At 37.3% G+C, this 18288-nt stretch overlaps 1 protein-coding gene and 1 non-coding gene across 2 annotated transcripts; one reads left to right on the top strand and one right to left on the bottom strand.

The window, feature by feature from the left end:
* The first annotated feature begins 10073 nt into the window (after positions 1-10073).
* TRNAG-CCC lies at positions 10074-10144 on the top strand. Its single transcript has one exon. It is a non-coding gene; the product is annotated as a tRNA-Gly (tRNA).
* Positions 10145-17310: 7166 nt separating this feature from the next.
* On the bottom strand, positions 17311-18213 carry LOC121995435 (fasciclin-like arabinogalactan protein 3). Its single transcript, XM_042549176.1, has one exon. It carries the CDS (start codon positions 18211-18213, stop codon positions 17311-17313), a length of 903 nt encoding a protein of 300 aa, XP_042405110.1.
* Between the last annotated feature and the right edge of the window lie 75 nt (positions 18214-18288).

The raw sequence follows: 18288 nt of genomic DNA, 5'->3' as shown, positions 1-18288 counted from the left end.
TCAACAGAGTTGACTTTTTCGTCCGGGACCTCTGCTCCGTTTCGGTCCCGCCTCGGTCCGGGTCTTCCGCTCCGGATCCGCTTACTTGGGTGATCTCTACCATCCGGAATAGGGCTCACCCGAACTCAACTTCCGGTCTTCTCGAGCAGCCTTCCGCTCCGGTTTCTCGTCCCTCGGAATTGTCGCGTGTTTCCTTCTCGTCCACCAGCGTACTCATCTGCAGTCTTCGTCCCTCGGTCGCACCCCGTGCTGACCTTATCGCTATCTGCGTCTCTTGCTCCCCGAGCAATCTTCCGCTCCAGCTTTCGTCCCTCGGAACCACGACACGCTTCCTTCTCATCCACCGGGGTATTCTTCCGTAGCACCTCATCCCTCGGACGCACCGCGTGCCGTCCTTCTCGCTAGCTACGTCTTCCACTCGAGTACCTGTGCTCCTAAGCTCATGTACACTTAGACATAAGATTAAATACAACACAGGACCTAACTTAACTTGTTGATCACACCAAAACAACCTTGGGGTTCCAACAAAATCAACCATAACATTTATAAAGGAGATTTGACAATTTTAATGATGAACAAGTTGTAACTAATCGTCTTCGGTTAAAGGCTCGCATGTATGTGGTATTGTTGCTTGCACTTCAAGGAATTCCCTTTTGAGGCCATGATGAGAAATATAGTTCATCTAATTGTGGCAATTTCCTTGAATTTTTGGATGTGCTAACCATGTACAATGATGAACTTTTAAGGCAATTGCAAAGGCTCCCAAAAATGCCAAGTATACAAGTCACAATATTCAGAGACAAATACTTTATGTGTTTTCAGTGAGAGTAAAAAATGCAATCTGTGAAGAAATTGGAGTTGTCAAGTATTGCATAATTGTTGATGAAGCCCGAGATGAGTCAAGAAGAGAGTAAATGTCTATAGTATTGAGGTTTGTGGATACTAATAGAATCATTTAAGAGCGTTTTTTTTTACTTGTTCATGTATCTAATACTAAGCTTTGACTTTAAAGGATGTTTTATATTCTGCTTTGGCTTACTACAATTTTGATGTTCAAAATATTATAGGACAAGGCTATGATGGTGCTAATAATATGAGGAGTGAGTTTAATGGATTGCAAGCTTTGATAATAAAAGATTTTAGAAGTGTTTATTATGTTCATTGTTTTGCTCATCAATTACAATTGACTTTAGCTGCAACATCAAAAAATGTGACACCTATTCATCAATTTTTTGATAGATTAACTTTTATAGTTAATATTGTTGGTTCTTCATGTAAACATAATGATGAATTGAAGAATGCTCATGCGGATGACATTGCATATTTGATTGTTATTAATGAACTTGAGACAGGGTGTGGACTTAATCAGATAGGTACTTTACACCGAGCTACTGATACATATTTGAGTTCTCATTTGAGATCATTGAAAGACCTAATTAAGATGTTTAGTGTATCTTGTATGGTATTGCTCAAGGTTATCGATGATGAACATCCTTCTCAACGAGCAGATGTAACATCTGTTTATAATGGAATGACTTCTTTTGATTTTGTATTCATCTTATATCTTCTGAAAGGGATTATGTGGATCACGGATATCCTTTATCAGGCTTTACAAAGTAAGTCTCAGTATATTATAAATACAATAGAACTTGTATTATCTACCAAGAATTTACTTCAACAGATGAGGGATAACAAGAGGAATGATTTGCTTGTAAGAGTGAAATCTTTTTGTGAACTTTGAAATATTGATATTCTTGATCTCAATGCACCGTATATTAGCAGACAAGGTCGATCCTGTGCTCATCAAGACAATTTCACCATTGAACACTATTATCAGGTTGACATCATTTATGCCTCAATAGATTCATAGTTGCAAGAAATTAATGGACGCTATAGTGATGATGCTATGGAATTGCTTAGTCTTAGTAATGCCTTAAAACCTTAAAATGTAGTGAAATCTTTCAGAGTTGCGGATATATGTAAATTAGTTGAAAATTTTTATGCCTAAAATTTTACAAGAGATGAAAAAGAGTAATTAGAGATGCAATTGAAGCATTTATGAGTATAATATGATGGAGCAATCCCAATGGTTCGTGCAACCATGTGTTTTAGTGTTTGAACAAAGAGTTTAAGTCAGGTTCACCCTTGTATTTGATATTGTTGGTGCAATCGACCCTAGGGTTTCAATGTTTGATAATATACCTAAGTTTGGTTAATTTGACCAAGGATTGATCCAAACAGGACTTGATGTTTGGAAGAGAGAAGTCTAGTCAGGACTAGATGACTAGCAAAGGTAAGTCCTAACCAAAGGATAGGCAGGTGAGAAGTATATTGAGTGACTAGTCCTAACTGGAGGTTACGCAAAGTGAAAGTCCTGGTGAGCGAAGCCGGACCCTAGTGAGTGAAGCTAGATAGTGGAAGTCCTGGTGAGTGAAGTCAGACCCTAGTAAGTGAAGCTAGGTGGTGGAAGTTCTTGTGAGTGAAACTAGATCCTAATGAGTGAAGCTAGGTGGTGGAAGTCCTGATAAGTAAAGTCGGGCCCTAGTGAGTGAAGTTAGGTAGTGGAAGTTCAGGTGAGTGAAGCCAGGTCCTAGTGAGTGAAACTAGGCGGTGGAAATCCTGGTGAATGAAGTTAGGCAATGAAAGTCCTAGTAAGTGAAGCTGAGCAACCCTAGGGGAGGTAATCCTAGGCTATATGTGACCGACTGGTTTCTGGTCTACTGCGCGCGGTCGATCGGACCAGCGAATCTTGAAATCTGTTAACACTATCTTACTTTACTGCTTTATCTATTATGCTAACTCAGTGTTGTAAGGAAGTCCAGCTAGGTCAACGGGTCGATCGGATAGCTGTCATGAAGTTCAGACAAAGTCAACGGGCTGACCGGATGTCTGGTAAGATGGTAAGTTGAGGTAAGTCACTGGAGGATAGTGACTTTGTGAGGGCGCGTTCCTCGTTTAAGGGAACAGTAGGTGTCGATCCAACTTAGATCCATTTGGAAAATCTAAGTTGAGATTTTCACTAGATTCTGGTCTTGAGGAGACAAAATCTAATTACTACTCTATTTCTTATATTATGCTAACTTTGTTTTACAGGGTACTATAATTTTTATTGCCTCATACTAACCTTTTCTTACAGTAAAATGAGTTGCTGGAAAAGGGGGGTCTAGGCGCCTGGAATGCCAAAACTTATCTCATCACCAGATTGGAGCGCGCTGATTGAGTAGGTCGACGTCATGGTCTAGGCGCTCGGAAGAGATCCGAGCTCCCGGAACTGTTTATATAAGCAGTCTTCCACCAAGAGCCAAACACAACTTCTTCTATGATTACTCTCTTGCGAGCTACTCTAAAGACGCTCCTGCGATGTTGCGAAGCTCCTCTGACAACCTGCAACTCAGTTTCATTTTCCTTGTTGTCAGTATTTTTTATAGTTCGTGTACTAAATTGTGTAATATTTTTTGCGAATTATTAGTGATTTCCTAACGAAAGCACTCTCAAGTGTGGGCCTTGGAGTAGGAGTCGGCGAAGACTCCGAACCAAGTAAAATTGGTTTGTTAGCGTTGCTTCAATTTTTCTCTTCCGCTGCGTACTTGATTTATTAAGACTAATAAATTTAGGTCGCAGTCGAGAAAGCATCAACGCAACAGAAGGATGGTCTGATGCTACAATTGCAACGAAGAAGGGCACATCAAGGATGACTGCTTAAAATTAAAGAAAATGGGCAAGGAGAAGTCTCAAAGACCGACGCCCTCTAAACGCAAGAGTCTGAAGGCTACCTGGGATGAATCATCATCCTCCGAATCAAAAGTCGAAGCCTTCTCAGGAGTACCATTGATGGCCAACCATCAAATTGAAGAAGAAACCAGCTCAGAGATGAGCATAGATGAAGGGGGAGGATCATTAGAAGAAAGCTACGATAAAAGGGGAGCATCAGAAATAGAGGTGAGTAAGGTACGTACTCTAACCCCTAAACAGTCTTTTCATTTTATCAAAATTCTTTCAAAAGACTTAGTAAAATTAGAAAAAGAAATTGCTGATTTAAAATTAATGTTAGATAATTTAAAATAAAAAAATGATAATTTGAAAATGCAAATTGAAAATCTAAAAACTGATGCATGCTTTAAACCAAACAAATTTCAAAAATCAAAGCTTAGAATTTATAGAAAGTTGAATTGGTATATTAGAAAACATCAGGGACAACTTAGAAAAGTTCCCAAAAGTTGTATACCTCCTAAATACTTGATTAATGTTGGTTGCTACTCGGAATATTGTACCGGTTCCCCTGTACAAAAATTTTGTACAAGTCCTGAACCATTCCTAACAACCTATTGTATTCTTTAAAAATTAAATTTGGAATCGTAAATAGAACTTAACATTATTGATTTCAAATTCAACTTATCTATTCTTAGTGGTTTAAGACTTGGATCGCAAACGATTCTTAACATTATTGATCCAAATCCCCCCCCCCCCATGTTACAAATTCAATTACATATTAATATCAGTGATCGGCTTCCAGGTTAAACATGACGAGGCACTATGCCTTCTTGGGTATGGGAGCATCCATCACTTCCTAAACAAAGCCTTTCAAGGAAATTTAATATTTAATTTCCTTATAGTAACCCTAGGGTTAACCAAAAAGAATAATCGAATTACAAGTTCAAAAAATAAAAGAAACACAAAATCAAAAAAATAAATTCGATTAACTAGATTCATTAGTCTCTTGTGTTTGGTATTTCAAGATCTAAATAAAAGGATGAACTAGTTATGATGCAGAAACTAATAACTAGTTATACCTTTTATAGCTTATAGACCTCACGATCTTCTGTCGTATTCCTCTTCTTATCTCGGACGTCGTTTGGGCGACGATCTATCGAGATGAGAATCCACCCAAGCCTCCTTCTTCTCCTTACAAGTTTCAGCCACCAAGAATCTCCTAGAGATGAAGGTCTTCGGCCACCAACCAAGTTCCAAGGGATGCAAAGAAACAAAGCATCCTTTCTCTACTTCTTCTCCAAGCAAAATCCGGCCACCAAGGGTCTCCTAGAGAGTTGATGCTGCCGGCCAAGAAAGAAGAAAAGGGGAAGAGGAAGAAGAGAGGGTCGGCCACCACAAGGAAGAGAAGAGAGGAATACTAGATGTATGTTCTTGTGAGGTGAGGCACCTCTACCCTCTCTTTTATATTCCTTGGTCTTAGCAAATAAGGAAAGTTTAATAAAAACTTCCTTATTCTCCTTGCCATTGAAAAGAAAATTTTAATTAACTAAAAAAATTTCCTTTTCTCTATCAATGTGGCCGGCCATATCAAATCCTCCAAGGAAGGAAAGTTTTAAACACAAAATTAAAACTTCCTAATTTGTTTTTGAAAATTTTTAAATAAAAATTTCTCTTTTAAAAATTCCCTTCATGGTTGGTCATAAAAAGAAACTTTTATAAATTAAAATCTCTCTATTAAAACATGTGGATGATTTACAAAAAGGAAAATTTTCTCTAAAATTAAAATCTTCCTTTCAATCTACAAATAAGGAAAGATATCAAATTTTTTCTCTTAATCTTTTGTATAAACTATAAAAGGAAAGATTTAAATTTTAAAATTCTCTTTTAAAATCATGAGGATAGTTACAAAAAGGAAAATTTTATCAAAAATTAAAATCTTCCTTTTAACTACAAATAAGGAAAGATATCAAACCTTTCTCTTAATCTTTTGTAGAAAACTATAAAAGGAAAGATTTAAATTTTAAACTCTCTTTTTAAAACCATGGCTTCCACATAAGAAAGATTTTAAAAAATAAAATCCTTTTAATTTATTGTGGTCGACCACCTAAGCTTGGGTTCAAGCTATGGTCGGCCACCTACTTGACCCATCTAACCTTGGTTTGGCCGGCCCTAGCTTGGGCTCCAAGCTAAACTTGGTCGACCACCTAAGGATGGGTAAGAAGGTGAGTATAGGTGGGTATAAGACTTTATAAATAAGAGGCTACGACAGGGACCGAGAGGAGAAATTGGTTTTGGTCTCCTGATGAACTTGAGCTTCTCGTGTTCGCTCCAAATACCCAACTCGAGTTCATCAATAATATCTCATTCCACTAAAGAGTTATTATTGAACTACCACACCAATCCCATATTACTATATGAGCTCGTTCTTATCATGAGTGTGTTAATCTCCCTGTGTTTAAGATATAAAATGCTCATTAATTAAATGAGTTACTGACAACTCACTTAATTAATATCTAGCTCCAAGAGTAGTACCACTCAACCTTATCGTCATGTCGGACTAAGTCCACCAGACTCCACCTGCAGGGTTTACATGACAATCCTTATGAGCTCCTCTTAGGGACATCATCAACCTAGATTACTAGGACACAGTTTCATTCTATAATCAACAACATATCATATAAATAATACCATTTACAACTTATCGGGTCTATTGATTTATCGAACTAAATCACACCCTTTGATAAATTAAAGAAATGAATATTGAGTATATGTGTTTATTATTATATCATGATTAAGAGCACACACTTCCATAATAACAAAGGTCTTGTTGTTTTATGAAGTCAGTATAAAAAAAACTTACATTAAATAGTCATGCTCAATATACTCAGAGTGTACTGGTGTAATTTTATAGTCAAGATAAACTAATATCAAATTACACTACGACTATTCCAATGGTTTGTTCCTATCCATCTTAGTCGTGAGCTACTATTTATAATTTATAAGGAATTGATAACATGATCTTCTGTATGTGACACCACACACCATGTTACCTACAATATAAATTAATTGAACAATTACACTTAGCATATAAATGTAGACATTTGACCAATGTGATTCTTTATTTCAAAATAAATGTTTACAAAAGCTAGACTTTTAGTATACACTCTAACAATTAATCCAATAGGAAGGAACCTATACTGGGTTCCAAAATCTTTTCTAGATTAAATCTTTGTAAGTTAGCGCTTTCAGCAATAAAAATTAAACAATTAATTTATTTATGAGGCTTTATATAAGAAAGTGGTTGTTTCTCCAATAACCAAGAAGATCTAGTGTCTCGCCGCTGCCTAGAAGCCAAAATATTGAAATAAAATGTTTAATTAACTTACTGATAAAGCATGAAAATCGAAATTAGACAATGCTTTAACAAGTTTTTTTTATCATTTTTTTTTGAGAAATTTCTCAAAAATATTTTGTTTAAATTGCCTAAAGGTTAGAGTTCTTTGTTAACTTAGAATTTATTTTGAAAAATTCCTACCCCATTTTTGCTGTGATCAAAGGGGGAGAGATAGAAACAAGTTTAGGGGGAGTTAATATTTTTTAAAAATTGGTACTTAAATTTTTTATATAGGAACAAGTTAATATTTTTTTTAGAAAATTATAAATTATATTATTGTAATCTTTATGCTTAAAATGTTAGCATAGTAATTTCTTTAAATTACTTCTTGTATGTTTTTTTCCTAACTTGAACTTGGGTTGATGCACATCAAAAAGGGGGAGATTGTTGGTCCCCGTGGTTGTTTTGATGTGATCAACCAAATTAGGTTAGGTCCTGTTTGATTTTGATCCCTGTGTCTAAGTGTGCAGGAGCTTAGGAGCGTAGGAAGTCGAGCGGAAGACGCAGCTAGCGAGAAGGACGACACGGGAAGGGAGCCGACGGGCTCGGTGCGTACGAAGGAAGAAAGAGCTGTGGAAGAGTACATCGGTAGACGAGAAGAACGTGCACGACGTTTGAGGGACGAGAAGCCATGGCGGAAGCCAACTCAAGGAGAAGGCCGGAAATTGGGTTCGGGTGAGCCCTATTTCGGTTGACCGCAATCATTCAAGCAATCAAAACTTCGGAAGCTAAAGAGAAGATGAAGAAATGCTAGGAAAGCAGCTGGAGGTGCCCTCAACAGTCGTTGGAGGTGCCTCTGCCTCTCAGCTTGAGGGCGCCCTCAACTGGGTCAATTCGTCCGTTTGCGCGCGGATAAAGTTTTATCCGCTTATCCCCTTGGAGGTGCCCTCAAGACTCGAGATAAGATTTCCAAGAGTTATATAAAGGCCTCTGGAGTTAGGAATTATTCATTTAACTTAATATTCAATTTCCTAGCAACTTTTGAGCCCTCTAAGTGTGTAAAAGGCTTCTCTGCCTTTAGAGAAGAAGATTCTTAGTGTGCTGTTCAACCACCTTGAATTAACAACCATCTAGGTTGTAACCAAGTCAAATTGTTGAGTCTCTTATTTTCCGTTTCTTTTATTTTATTTGTTATTATTTTATTATTGTTATTTTAGAGTTAAAAGATCGAGGAGGGTATTTTCTTATTGCAGACAATTCACCTCTCCTCTCTTGCCGGCCCCGCTGCACCAACACTCGCACGGTCGGCCAGTCTGTTTGCCCGACCTGTCTGCTCGCTCGGTTTGCCTTTTGCCAGACCTGTCTGCCTCTCCCCAGACTTGTCTACTCGCCCGGTCTACCTTTCGCCAGATCTATCAAGACCTGCTCTACAAATCTGCTCTGTCGCTCTACAGACTGCTCTGTCAAGACCTGCTCTGGCAAGACATGCTCTGTCAAGACCTGCCCTGTCGCTCTGCAGACTGCTCTGTCAAGACCTACCTTATCGCTCTGCAGACTGCTCTGTCAAGACCTGCCCTATCGCTTTGCAGACTGCTCTGTCAAGACCTGCTCTGTCGCTCTACAGACTGCTCTATCAAGACCTGCTTTGCGGACCTACTTTGTCGCTCCTCAAACCTGCTCTGTCACTCTGCAAACCTGCTTTGTCGCTCTGCATACCTTCTCAAGTCGCTATGCAACGCAGACCTGCAGCTCACCCGATCGGTAACACAGACATGTTGCTCGGCTGATCTGGTCGCTCGGCGACTCAGTCCACTCTTCTGTACGTAACAGAAACCAGCCTTGGCTGGCAGCCTAAAATTATCCACTCAGGTCATCTCTATTGTAAGTTGAATTTAATTCGAGTATTTAAATTCTGTTAATACTCCGTATATCTCCAGCAACAGATTGTTTGCCCAATGATCTAACACTATCTCCCCGAAGAATGCGTTAGCGATCCATCTACTGGGTCGAGCGGCATAGCTGCTCAGCTAAGTACTCCTCCGCTCTGCCGAACTTGGCTGCTCCTCAGCGTGGCGACAGATCTCCATAGTTTGTTTCCGTCCGACCAGACTAACGCTCCGGTCACACGCATGCTCCTCTGTTTTGTGACGACCGTCTGATGATCTTGGTTGAACGGGCGCTTCGCTTGAACCGACCCTTTGCCGATCGGACAATACATACCCGATCGACCACTACAAGATAGATCCACTTGGCCCCTCAATGTCTGACCCTTTACCGGTGATTTCCTTGACTTTGATCTCCACATTAGCTGCTACCTCCGTTATATGACCTGTACTTAGTGGATCTCTCTTTATTACCGTATTAAGGTAGAATTCAAATTCAAGAATTTTCATATTAAAAATTTTTAAATCAGATTGGGATTGATCTTAATTTAAGATTTAATAAATTTTAGGATTAAATTAAATTTTATTTTAAAAAATAAAATATGTGTTTATGTATGATAATATTAATATAAGTCAAAAGTAAAAAATTAATTTTGGGTTGACATGTAGGGAGCGTGCACAATAAGTCGGATATGAAATGAGGACTCTGGATGAATGTTAATTAGTTCCTTAAGTACAATCTTCGTGTGCATCAGGCAGAATGATACGGTAATCTTCAATTAAATATATAGTATTATTTAAATAACGAATACATTAGTTTTAGAAATGTATTTTTGTTGAGAGGTCAGATTCTTTGATCTACATTTTATGGATCAGGAAATAATTTATTTATATGTATTGATAGAAATTAATAGTCCTTATCTATTTTATAAATGGGGACCATTAATTTCTACTAATGTATGCAAAATGATCATTTGATTCGCAAGGATCTCAACGGTTTATTAAGTATTAAATAATGATAAAAAATGGTTAACATCACAATTATAGATGTAATTAATTTTAACCTATTATATTATTACATAATATTTATGAAACAATTTTAATTAATAATTATATATTATTATTGTGTCGAATTACATTAACAAGCGCATCTGGTGTAGTGGTATCATAGTACCCTCCCACGGTACTGACCAGGGTTCGATTCCCTGGATGCGCAGTTTCTAAGCACACCTTTATTTTAATCTCATTTGGCATACGTTTATTTTAATCTCGAAATCTCATTTAGATTCATTTGCTCCATCAAATGTCACACTTGTTTCAGGCCAGAAGGCCTGCATGTAACCTTTTCTATTTGCAATTATAAAGTGGACTGCGGATTTCCACAGGCATCCCTTTTTAAAGCATTGTACAATTCTATCAAGTGTCATCTCGCATGTACAAATGGCTTACACCCTATCAAAGGCCTAAGCTTGGTTCGGCGGATTTAGCAGAATTCGTTTTTTTTTTTTTACATTTCGAAGGTTCTGTGATCTAAGAGTTCTTTAATATCATCTGCAAATTGCTTTCTCACAATCGGTGGAGCTCTCTTGGCACTATTTCTCAATGGATTTGTTCTTGAAAAAATTTACAAGGGACGTAGGGTAAACTTTAAGCCTTTCAAATAAATTCAACCTATACGTCATATTACTAACCTTCTCCACAATCTTGAAATGTCCATCATACTTTAAAATTAATCCTCTATGAATAGCCTTACTACTGATGCTGCTCCAAATTTGAGGAATAAGTTTTAGCAAGACTTTATCCCTAATAAAAAATTCTAACTGTCTTGGGATTCTAAAGCAACTCTTGTTTTTTCTTTGCATATTTATATGTTATAAGATATTTTCCTTTAGATTTTTATTTGACTATCTATGTAGGAGTTATTGGCTACTCTCCCAACACTATCTCATAGGGATTCCTCTTAGTGGTTGAGAATTTGTGTAAATTGTAGTAGAATTATGTAGTCTAATAACTCTAGTCAATTTTTTTGACTTGCTATAACATAGTGCTGCAAGTACTCTTCAAGTAAATGGTTTATTCTTTCAGTTTGTCCATCAATTTACAGATGATTTACAATGGAGAATTTAAGATTAATTCTCATCATATTGAATAAAAAAAATCTAAAATCTCCCAATAAACCTTGTATTTCTATCATTCACAATGTCATTAGGTAAATCAAAAAATATTACCACATTCTGATAAAAGAGTTCAACAGCAATAATGGCAAGCCAAAGGAGCCGCAATAAACACAACATATTTTGAGAATCTGTCCATTGACACCATGATAGAAGACATGCTATTAATCTTTGGAAACCCACAGATAAAGTCTATGGAAATCAAAACCGAAGGTTTTTCGGGAATGGGTGGTTAGAGTAATTCTACTTCCTTCTTTCGCTAAGTTTTCACATAAGCATCTACATCATTTTCCATCTAAGGCCAAATATAAGAACGGGCCAAAGAGTAAGCATCCTTTCGATACTTAGATGATTAACCTATTGTGGGTCATGAGTTTTCTTCAACAATTATCTTTGTCGACCATCTTCTATAGGTACAAAGATTCTCCCTCTTTGTAAATCAAGAAATGTCCTTGATCTAGTACCACCGTTTCCATTTCTTATTTTCTACACCAACTTCTCATAAGTTATAATATTTGCAACAATGGTCTTTATTCTTTCTCACCTTTATTATTCGACCCAATTAGGGGCGGATTTACACATGGACCAGGGGGGCACAACCCCCTAGTCCACGTGTACACATTATTAGCAATACTATTAGAGTCGGTGGCATGCCATGACAATCTACTCACTTTCGTCGCTTGGTGGTTTAGGTGTCTTCGTAGCCTGCGAAATCACTGAATGTTGTGTGGAGGTCTTGTGCGAGTGCGACAAGAACGTTCTCAAGCCCAATTCGAGAGTAAGGTGCACTTTCATTTTACTCCTTACTCCTTAGACTTTAGTCTTAGGATTTTGAAACCCTTAAAACTAAGAAGAGAAAAAGAAAAAGAAATTTTTTTTTTGATGTTTCCAATTTTTATATTCATTTCTACAGTTCTACCCCACTATGATTCTATGAACATTGAACATATTTATACCTTGAACCTTTATGAATGAGGCCAGAAGAACACGAAGATAAATACCGAAAGACCAAATTCATAAATTTTGCAAGGAAAAAAATCTTAATATTACATGGCCCTCCTCCTCCTTGTGAACTTGTCCAGTTGTTTGGCATTCAATCTTGCAGAGTTGCAGACTTGCACAGTTGCACTTGAAGTTGAACTTGAATTATTGAAGGTTGCTTTACAATTTATATGATCCTCCATAAAATTTTTTTCACCTATAATATATGCACACATATGCTGACGTGACATGCTAATATTATATTGTAATTGTTAATTGGTATCCATGATCCATCAATATTCAATGATCCTAATTAGCTACCGTGGGCCCATGGCATTGAAGTAACATATAGATCTCTACATTGTTATGATTTATAGCTTCTTTCTAATGGTAAAGTTCATAATTTTACTAGATTGCTTGATTTTATTTGTTTTTTTTTCTCTTTTTTTTATGAGATTCCTTAAGTTTTTTTTATTTCTCCTCTATTGAAATGATTAATCTTAGATATTTCAATAAAATCTTACAAGTTATGATTTTAGAAATTAAAGTGTTTAAGTAGTTAAGTAGGTGAAGTTGAAATTCTTTATTATTGATTTAATATTTGATGAAATGATAAAAAGCATGGTGTTTTTTATGATGTTGCTATTATTCACTAGTTTAACATTATTATTAATTATTATTCACTTATTTAAAATAATTTGAGTTTTTCATTCGTAAAGGTTTCATATATTGCAAATGAAAAAAAACCGTTACGATTGATATGTTTTTTCAAATGAAGAGAGTAAATGAACTTGATTCAACTACTTCTATAGCCCCATCAACAAGATCAGATAACAATGATCTTTCATCTGAAACTCCTCATAAATGATTCAAAAATGCAAAAACTGAAAAGGTTTATCTCGATTCTTTAGAGTGTGATCCAGGATTATGTCAACAAATTTGGGAATATCATCCTAACTAATGAGAAGAGATTCGTCGAGTTTATTTAAATTTGAAGGTATATCAACCTATTCTTCAAGAATATCCATTAAATAAAAATATTAAGCGCCCTTGAAAATTTCAGTCTACTCGATAAGAACAATTTCCTGGTTGGAATATTTACCAGTTAAAGATAAAGCATATTGTTTTCCATGTTTTATCTTTACCATCAAGATACTCAAATCAAACTACATTTACTATTGATGAATTTGATAATTGGAAGAAAGTTCGAAATGGAAAAGTCTGTGCTTTCTGGGCCATATAGAGAAAGATAATTTATCTTCACTTCATCGTAATGCTGAAAAGGCATGTGAGGATTTGATGAATCAACCATAACATATATAAAGGAGATTTGACAATTTTAATGATGAACAAGTTGCAACTAATAGTCTTCGGTTAAAGGTTCACATACATGTGGTATTGTTGCTTGCACTTCAAGGAATTCCCTTTAGAGACCATGATGAGAAATCTAGTTCATCTAATTGTAGTAATTTCCTTGAATTTTTGGATGTGCTAACAATGTACAATGATGAACTTTTAAAGGTAATTGCAAAGGCTCCAAAAAATGCCAAGTATACAAGTCACGATATTCAGAAACAAATACTTTATGTGCTTTCAGTGAGAGTAAAAAATGCAATCCGTGAAGAAATTGGAGTTGTCAAGTATTGCATAATTGTTGATGAAGCCCAAGATGAGCCAAGAAGAGAGCAAATGTCTATAGTATTGAGGTTCGTGGATACTACTGGATTCATTTAAGAGCGTTTTTTTGGACTTGTTCATGTATCTAATATTAGGCTTTGACTTTAAAGGATGCTTTCTATTCTGCTTTGGCTTACTATAATTTTGATGTTCAAAATATTAGAGGACAAGACTATGATGGTGATAGTAATATGAGGAGTGAGTTTAATGGATTGCAAGCTTTGATAATAAAAGATTTTAGAAGTGTTTATTGTTATGCTCATCGATTATAATTGATTTTAGTTGCAGCATCAAAAAATGTGACACCTATTCATCAATTTTTTGATAGATTAACTTTTATAGTTAATATTGTTGGTTCTTCATGTAAGCATAATGATGAATTGAAGAATGCTCATGCGGATGACATTGCATATTTGATTGTTATTAATGAACTTGAGACAGGGTATGGACTTAATCAGATAGGTACTTTACACCGAGCTACTGATACATATTGGAGCTCTCATTTGAGATCATTGAAAGACCTAATTAAGATGTTTAGTGTATCTTGTATGGTATTGCTCAAGGTTATGGATGATGAACTTCCTTCTCAACAAGAAGATGTAACATCTGTTTATGATGGAATAACTTCTTTTGATTTTGTATTCATCTTATATCTTATGAAAGAGATTATGTGGATCACAGATATCATTTATCAGGCTTTACAAAGTAAGTCCCGGTATATTACAAATACAATGGTGTATCGTGTATGGTATTGTTCAAGGTTATGGATGAAGAACTTCCTTCTCAACGAGCAGATGTAACATCTGTTTATGATGGAATGACTTCTTTTGATTTTGTATTCATCTTATATCTTATGAAAGAGATCATGTGGATCACAGATATCCTTTATCAAACTTTACAAAGTAAGTCTCAGGATATTATAAATACAATGGAACTTGTATTATCTACCAAGAATTTACTTCAACAAATGAGGGATAACAGGAGGAATGATTTACTTATACAAGTGAAATTTTTTTGTGAATTTCGAAATATTGATATTCCTGATTTCAATGCTCTATATATTAGCAGATAAGGTCGAGCTCGTATTTTTCAAGTCAATTTCATCATTGAGCATTATTTTCAAGTTGGCCTCTTTTATGCCTCAATAGATTTATAGTTGCAAGAAATTAATGGACGCTTTAGTGATGATGATATGGAATTGCTTAATCTTAGTAATGCCTTAAATCCTTAAAATGTTGTGAAATCTTTCAGAGTTGCAGATACATGTAAATTAGTTGAAAAAATTTATGCCCAAAATTTTACAAGAGATGATAAAGAGTAATTGGAGATGCAATTGAAGCATTTATGAGTATAATATGTTGGAGTAATCCCAATGATCCGTGCGACCATGTGTTTTGGTGTTTGAGCAAAGAGTTTAAGTTAGGTTCACCTTGTATTTGATATGTGTATGTGAGTATGCATATTTGCAGGATACACATATGACTCAACTTGATTGCTTCAGGTCCGGTGAAGTATAGAGCATATGAGGGACCGTGGACAAAACAGTAAGGACAAGGGCCGAGGGAAGCGACTTCGAGGCATACGCGAATGATGACATTGGGGACAAGCCGCGGGCTTAGATGCATCCGAGAGATGTGAGCCAAAGGAAGTAGACTTGAAGGTAAGAGGTCAAGGCTGCAACAAAGAGTCAAGTGAGCCATAAGGGGTGAGAGTCTGAGTGCTGAGAGACTGTACCTGGGGTACCAGTCGACTGATGGAAATGACAGTTGACTGGTATCGAGCCGTTGAGTTGTAACGGTCGAATCTCAACAGAGGGCAGTTGACTGACACTTTCACCAGTTGATTGTTAGGCGGGGGTTTTCAACCTGCACCCTATATAATCAAAGCTTGGAAGCTTGATTAAGGTTGATGAAATTAGTGGTGATTAACCTTAATTAGTAGTCAACAAGTGCTTAAAGAGTTCCTTGTAATCCAAGAGGTCTTGGTGAGTGTTGTGGTGAGGTTTCTTCATCCACAAGGAGGCTTGAGCTAGCCGGAGTTTGCCGGAGACTAATCTACTGACTGATTGAGTGATCGTCTACCTTACGGACAATCGTGGAGTAGGAGTAAGTTATCTCCGAACCACGTTACATCGGCGTGTCAATTTGTTTGCTTGTTCTTTAGCTTTCATATTCATATTAGTATTGTATTTCCGCTTGCACACTAACGAATATGTAGGAAGCTATTGAATTGGGGCATCGACTATTCAACCCCCTTTTCTAGCCGATCATTCACAAGATTCCCCACATAATATTGTGAAAGGACCTGACTACAAAAAATTGTTAACTATTTCAAAATTATGTCAATGATCAATGAAAACTAACAAATCTGTTACATAAAACTTCATTTTTAGAGTGATCATATTTGTGTTTACTTTTTTGATTTTCACTACTACTACAAAATGATCATTTTCTAATATGAATATCGTGAAAATAAGGTTTCAGAGTAAAAGAGATGATGCTTTTCTTTCAGACTCGCTAATGATATATATTGAAAGAAAAATTATTAAAATTATGAACATAGAATCTATCATCAAGAGTTAGAAAATTTAAAAGAACATTGAATTTCTTTTGATTAGAGAAATTTCACGGTTCCTATTTAATTCATTCACATGTATCTGTGACTGATTTTTATTGTAGTAAAGAGTTCTTTTTTGCTCTGGAGAATTCTAGAATTTTTCAATTTGTAGTATCATCAAGGACAAGCTACAATTTTTTTTTTTTTTTAACAATCTGTTTTCATATCCTACCCTTGATTTTTTTCCCCCTTTCCATTATATATACTCAATGAAAGATAGATTACAGAAGAACTTTATGTTGGTAGTTGCATGTTTGTGAGTTTGATGAACAAATGAAATTTCATGGGGTAGAATAGCACAAATTAGTAATCTAATTGCATGTAATTTCATGTAGTGACTATAAATGCTAATTTAGTCTTTTTTTTTCTTTTTTTTTAATTATTCAAGTGTTTAAGATTATGTTGATGTCTTTGATAAGTGTGTTGGGACAATTTTTGGAAAGTAGTAGATGGTTTATATTACGCTATGTTAATTTCAAATTTTAGATTCACCCCTAGATTTAATGTATCTATACCCATAATTATTGACTAGGTTTCGATTCCTTAGATGCGCATATTTTTTAAAGCGCCTTTATTTTAATCTCGAAATTTCAGTTAGATTTATTTGCATAAACATTAACCTACACAACATATAATTTGATTGTTTATTTAATCAGTCCTATAAATTATTCCTTTTTTCCTGTTTTTGTGCTTAAGAAAAATAGCATTACTTTCAAATTAATCAATAAATAACCGTTCTCCCCCATCAAGGGTACCGGCACAATGGGAAGGAAAGCAAAAGATTACAATTTTTAAAATTTTTAATAAATGCCAAATGGATATAAGAAAAACGCCTTCAAATAGCTGGTTACAAACGCATGCAATCAATCAATCAATCAGTGAGAGAAGTAAAACTCCTCCCTTTCTCTTTCTTCACTTGGGCCTGGCCTTAATTTTAAAGCCCACCAACAAGTGCCAAGGCCATGGCGAGCCCAATAGCGGCCCCAGCCACCGTCCTCTCCGCCGAGCTGGCTTTCTTCCCGCTGGCAGGGCCCGGCGCTACTGCAGAGTCGCTGGAAGCGGGAGCGGAGGCAGTGCCGTCGTCTGGAGTATCTTCTGAGGGAGAGCTGGCATCTGAAACTGGTTCCTTGGCGGGCGAGGAGGCGCTTCCTGCCGGAGGGTCGGACTTGGGAGAAGCAGAGGTGGCATTGCTAGCGCCGTCCTTGGGAGCCTCTACGGCTGGGGAGGTGGTTTTGTCGCCGGAGGACTTGGGAGACGCTGTGGCCGGGGAGGTGGTGGCGCTTCCACCGGCGGGTGCGGCGGTGCTTCCGCCGGCGATGCCAGGCGGAATGATGGCCTTGCTGATCTGGATGACCGACAGATCATACGGCCGCGCGCCGATGACCTTCATGAGCTCAGAGTCCTGGGGGGCGCCGGCGGCGGCGGAGCCGAAGTACATGCTTTGGTCGGCCTTCTCGGCGTAGTTCAGGAAGCCGTTGTTGTCGGCGGCGCGGCCGGTGGTCTGGAAGAGGGTGGTGATGAGCGCGGTCTTGTTCTTGAAGTCGCGGTCGAGGGTGTCGGGGTCGTAGTAGTCGAGGAGGACGTGGACGGAGAGGACGTCCTTGAGCTGGGCGGCGGAGAGGCCGGCGAGCGGCGCGACGGCGGTGTTGTCGAGCACGAGGACGGTGATGGTCTTGCGGCTGTTGATGTCGTCGGCCACCTTGGTGTCGGTGAGGTACTTGGTGAAGGTGGAGAAGTCGGGCTCCGGCGAGAGGATCTCCTTCACGTCGAAGGCAAGCGCACCGACGGCGGCGGCGGAGAGGAGAAGCAAGGCCAGGACGCCGGCGTTGGAGGCCATGTCTGATTAATGCTCTGGGAATTTATTCAACTGTTTTATTCTTTTTATATATTAAAAAGAAAAAGGAAGGCGTTT

This window comes from Zingiber officinale, chromosome 6A, assembly GCF_018446385.1.
Source record: "Zingiber officinale cultivar Zhangliang chromosome 6A, Zo_v1.1, whole genome shotgun sequence".
Taxonomy (NCBI): domain Eukaryota; kingdom Viridiplantae; phylum Streptophyta; class Magnoliopsida; order Zingiberales; family Zingiberaceae; genus Zingiber; species Zingiber officinale.
Note: the sequence above shows the minus strand (reverse complement) of the source record. Positions and strands in the feature narration are given on the sequence as shown.

Bases quoted from the DNA above. Each gene is read 5' to 3' on its own strand.
- LOC121995435 (XM_042549176.1), bottom strand. From the start codon at position 18,213: ATGGCCTCCAACGCCGGCGTCCTGGCCTTGCTTCTCCTCTCCGCCGCC.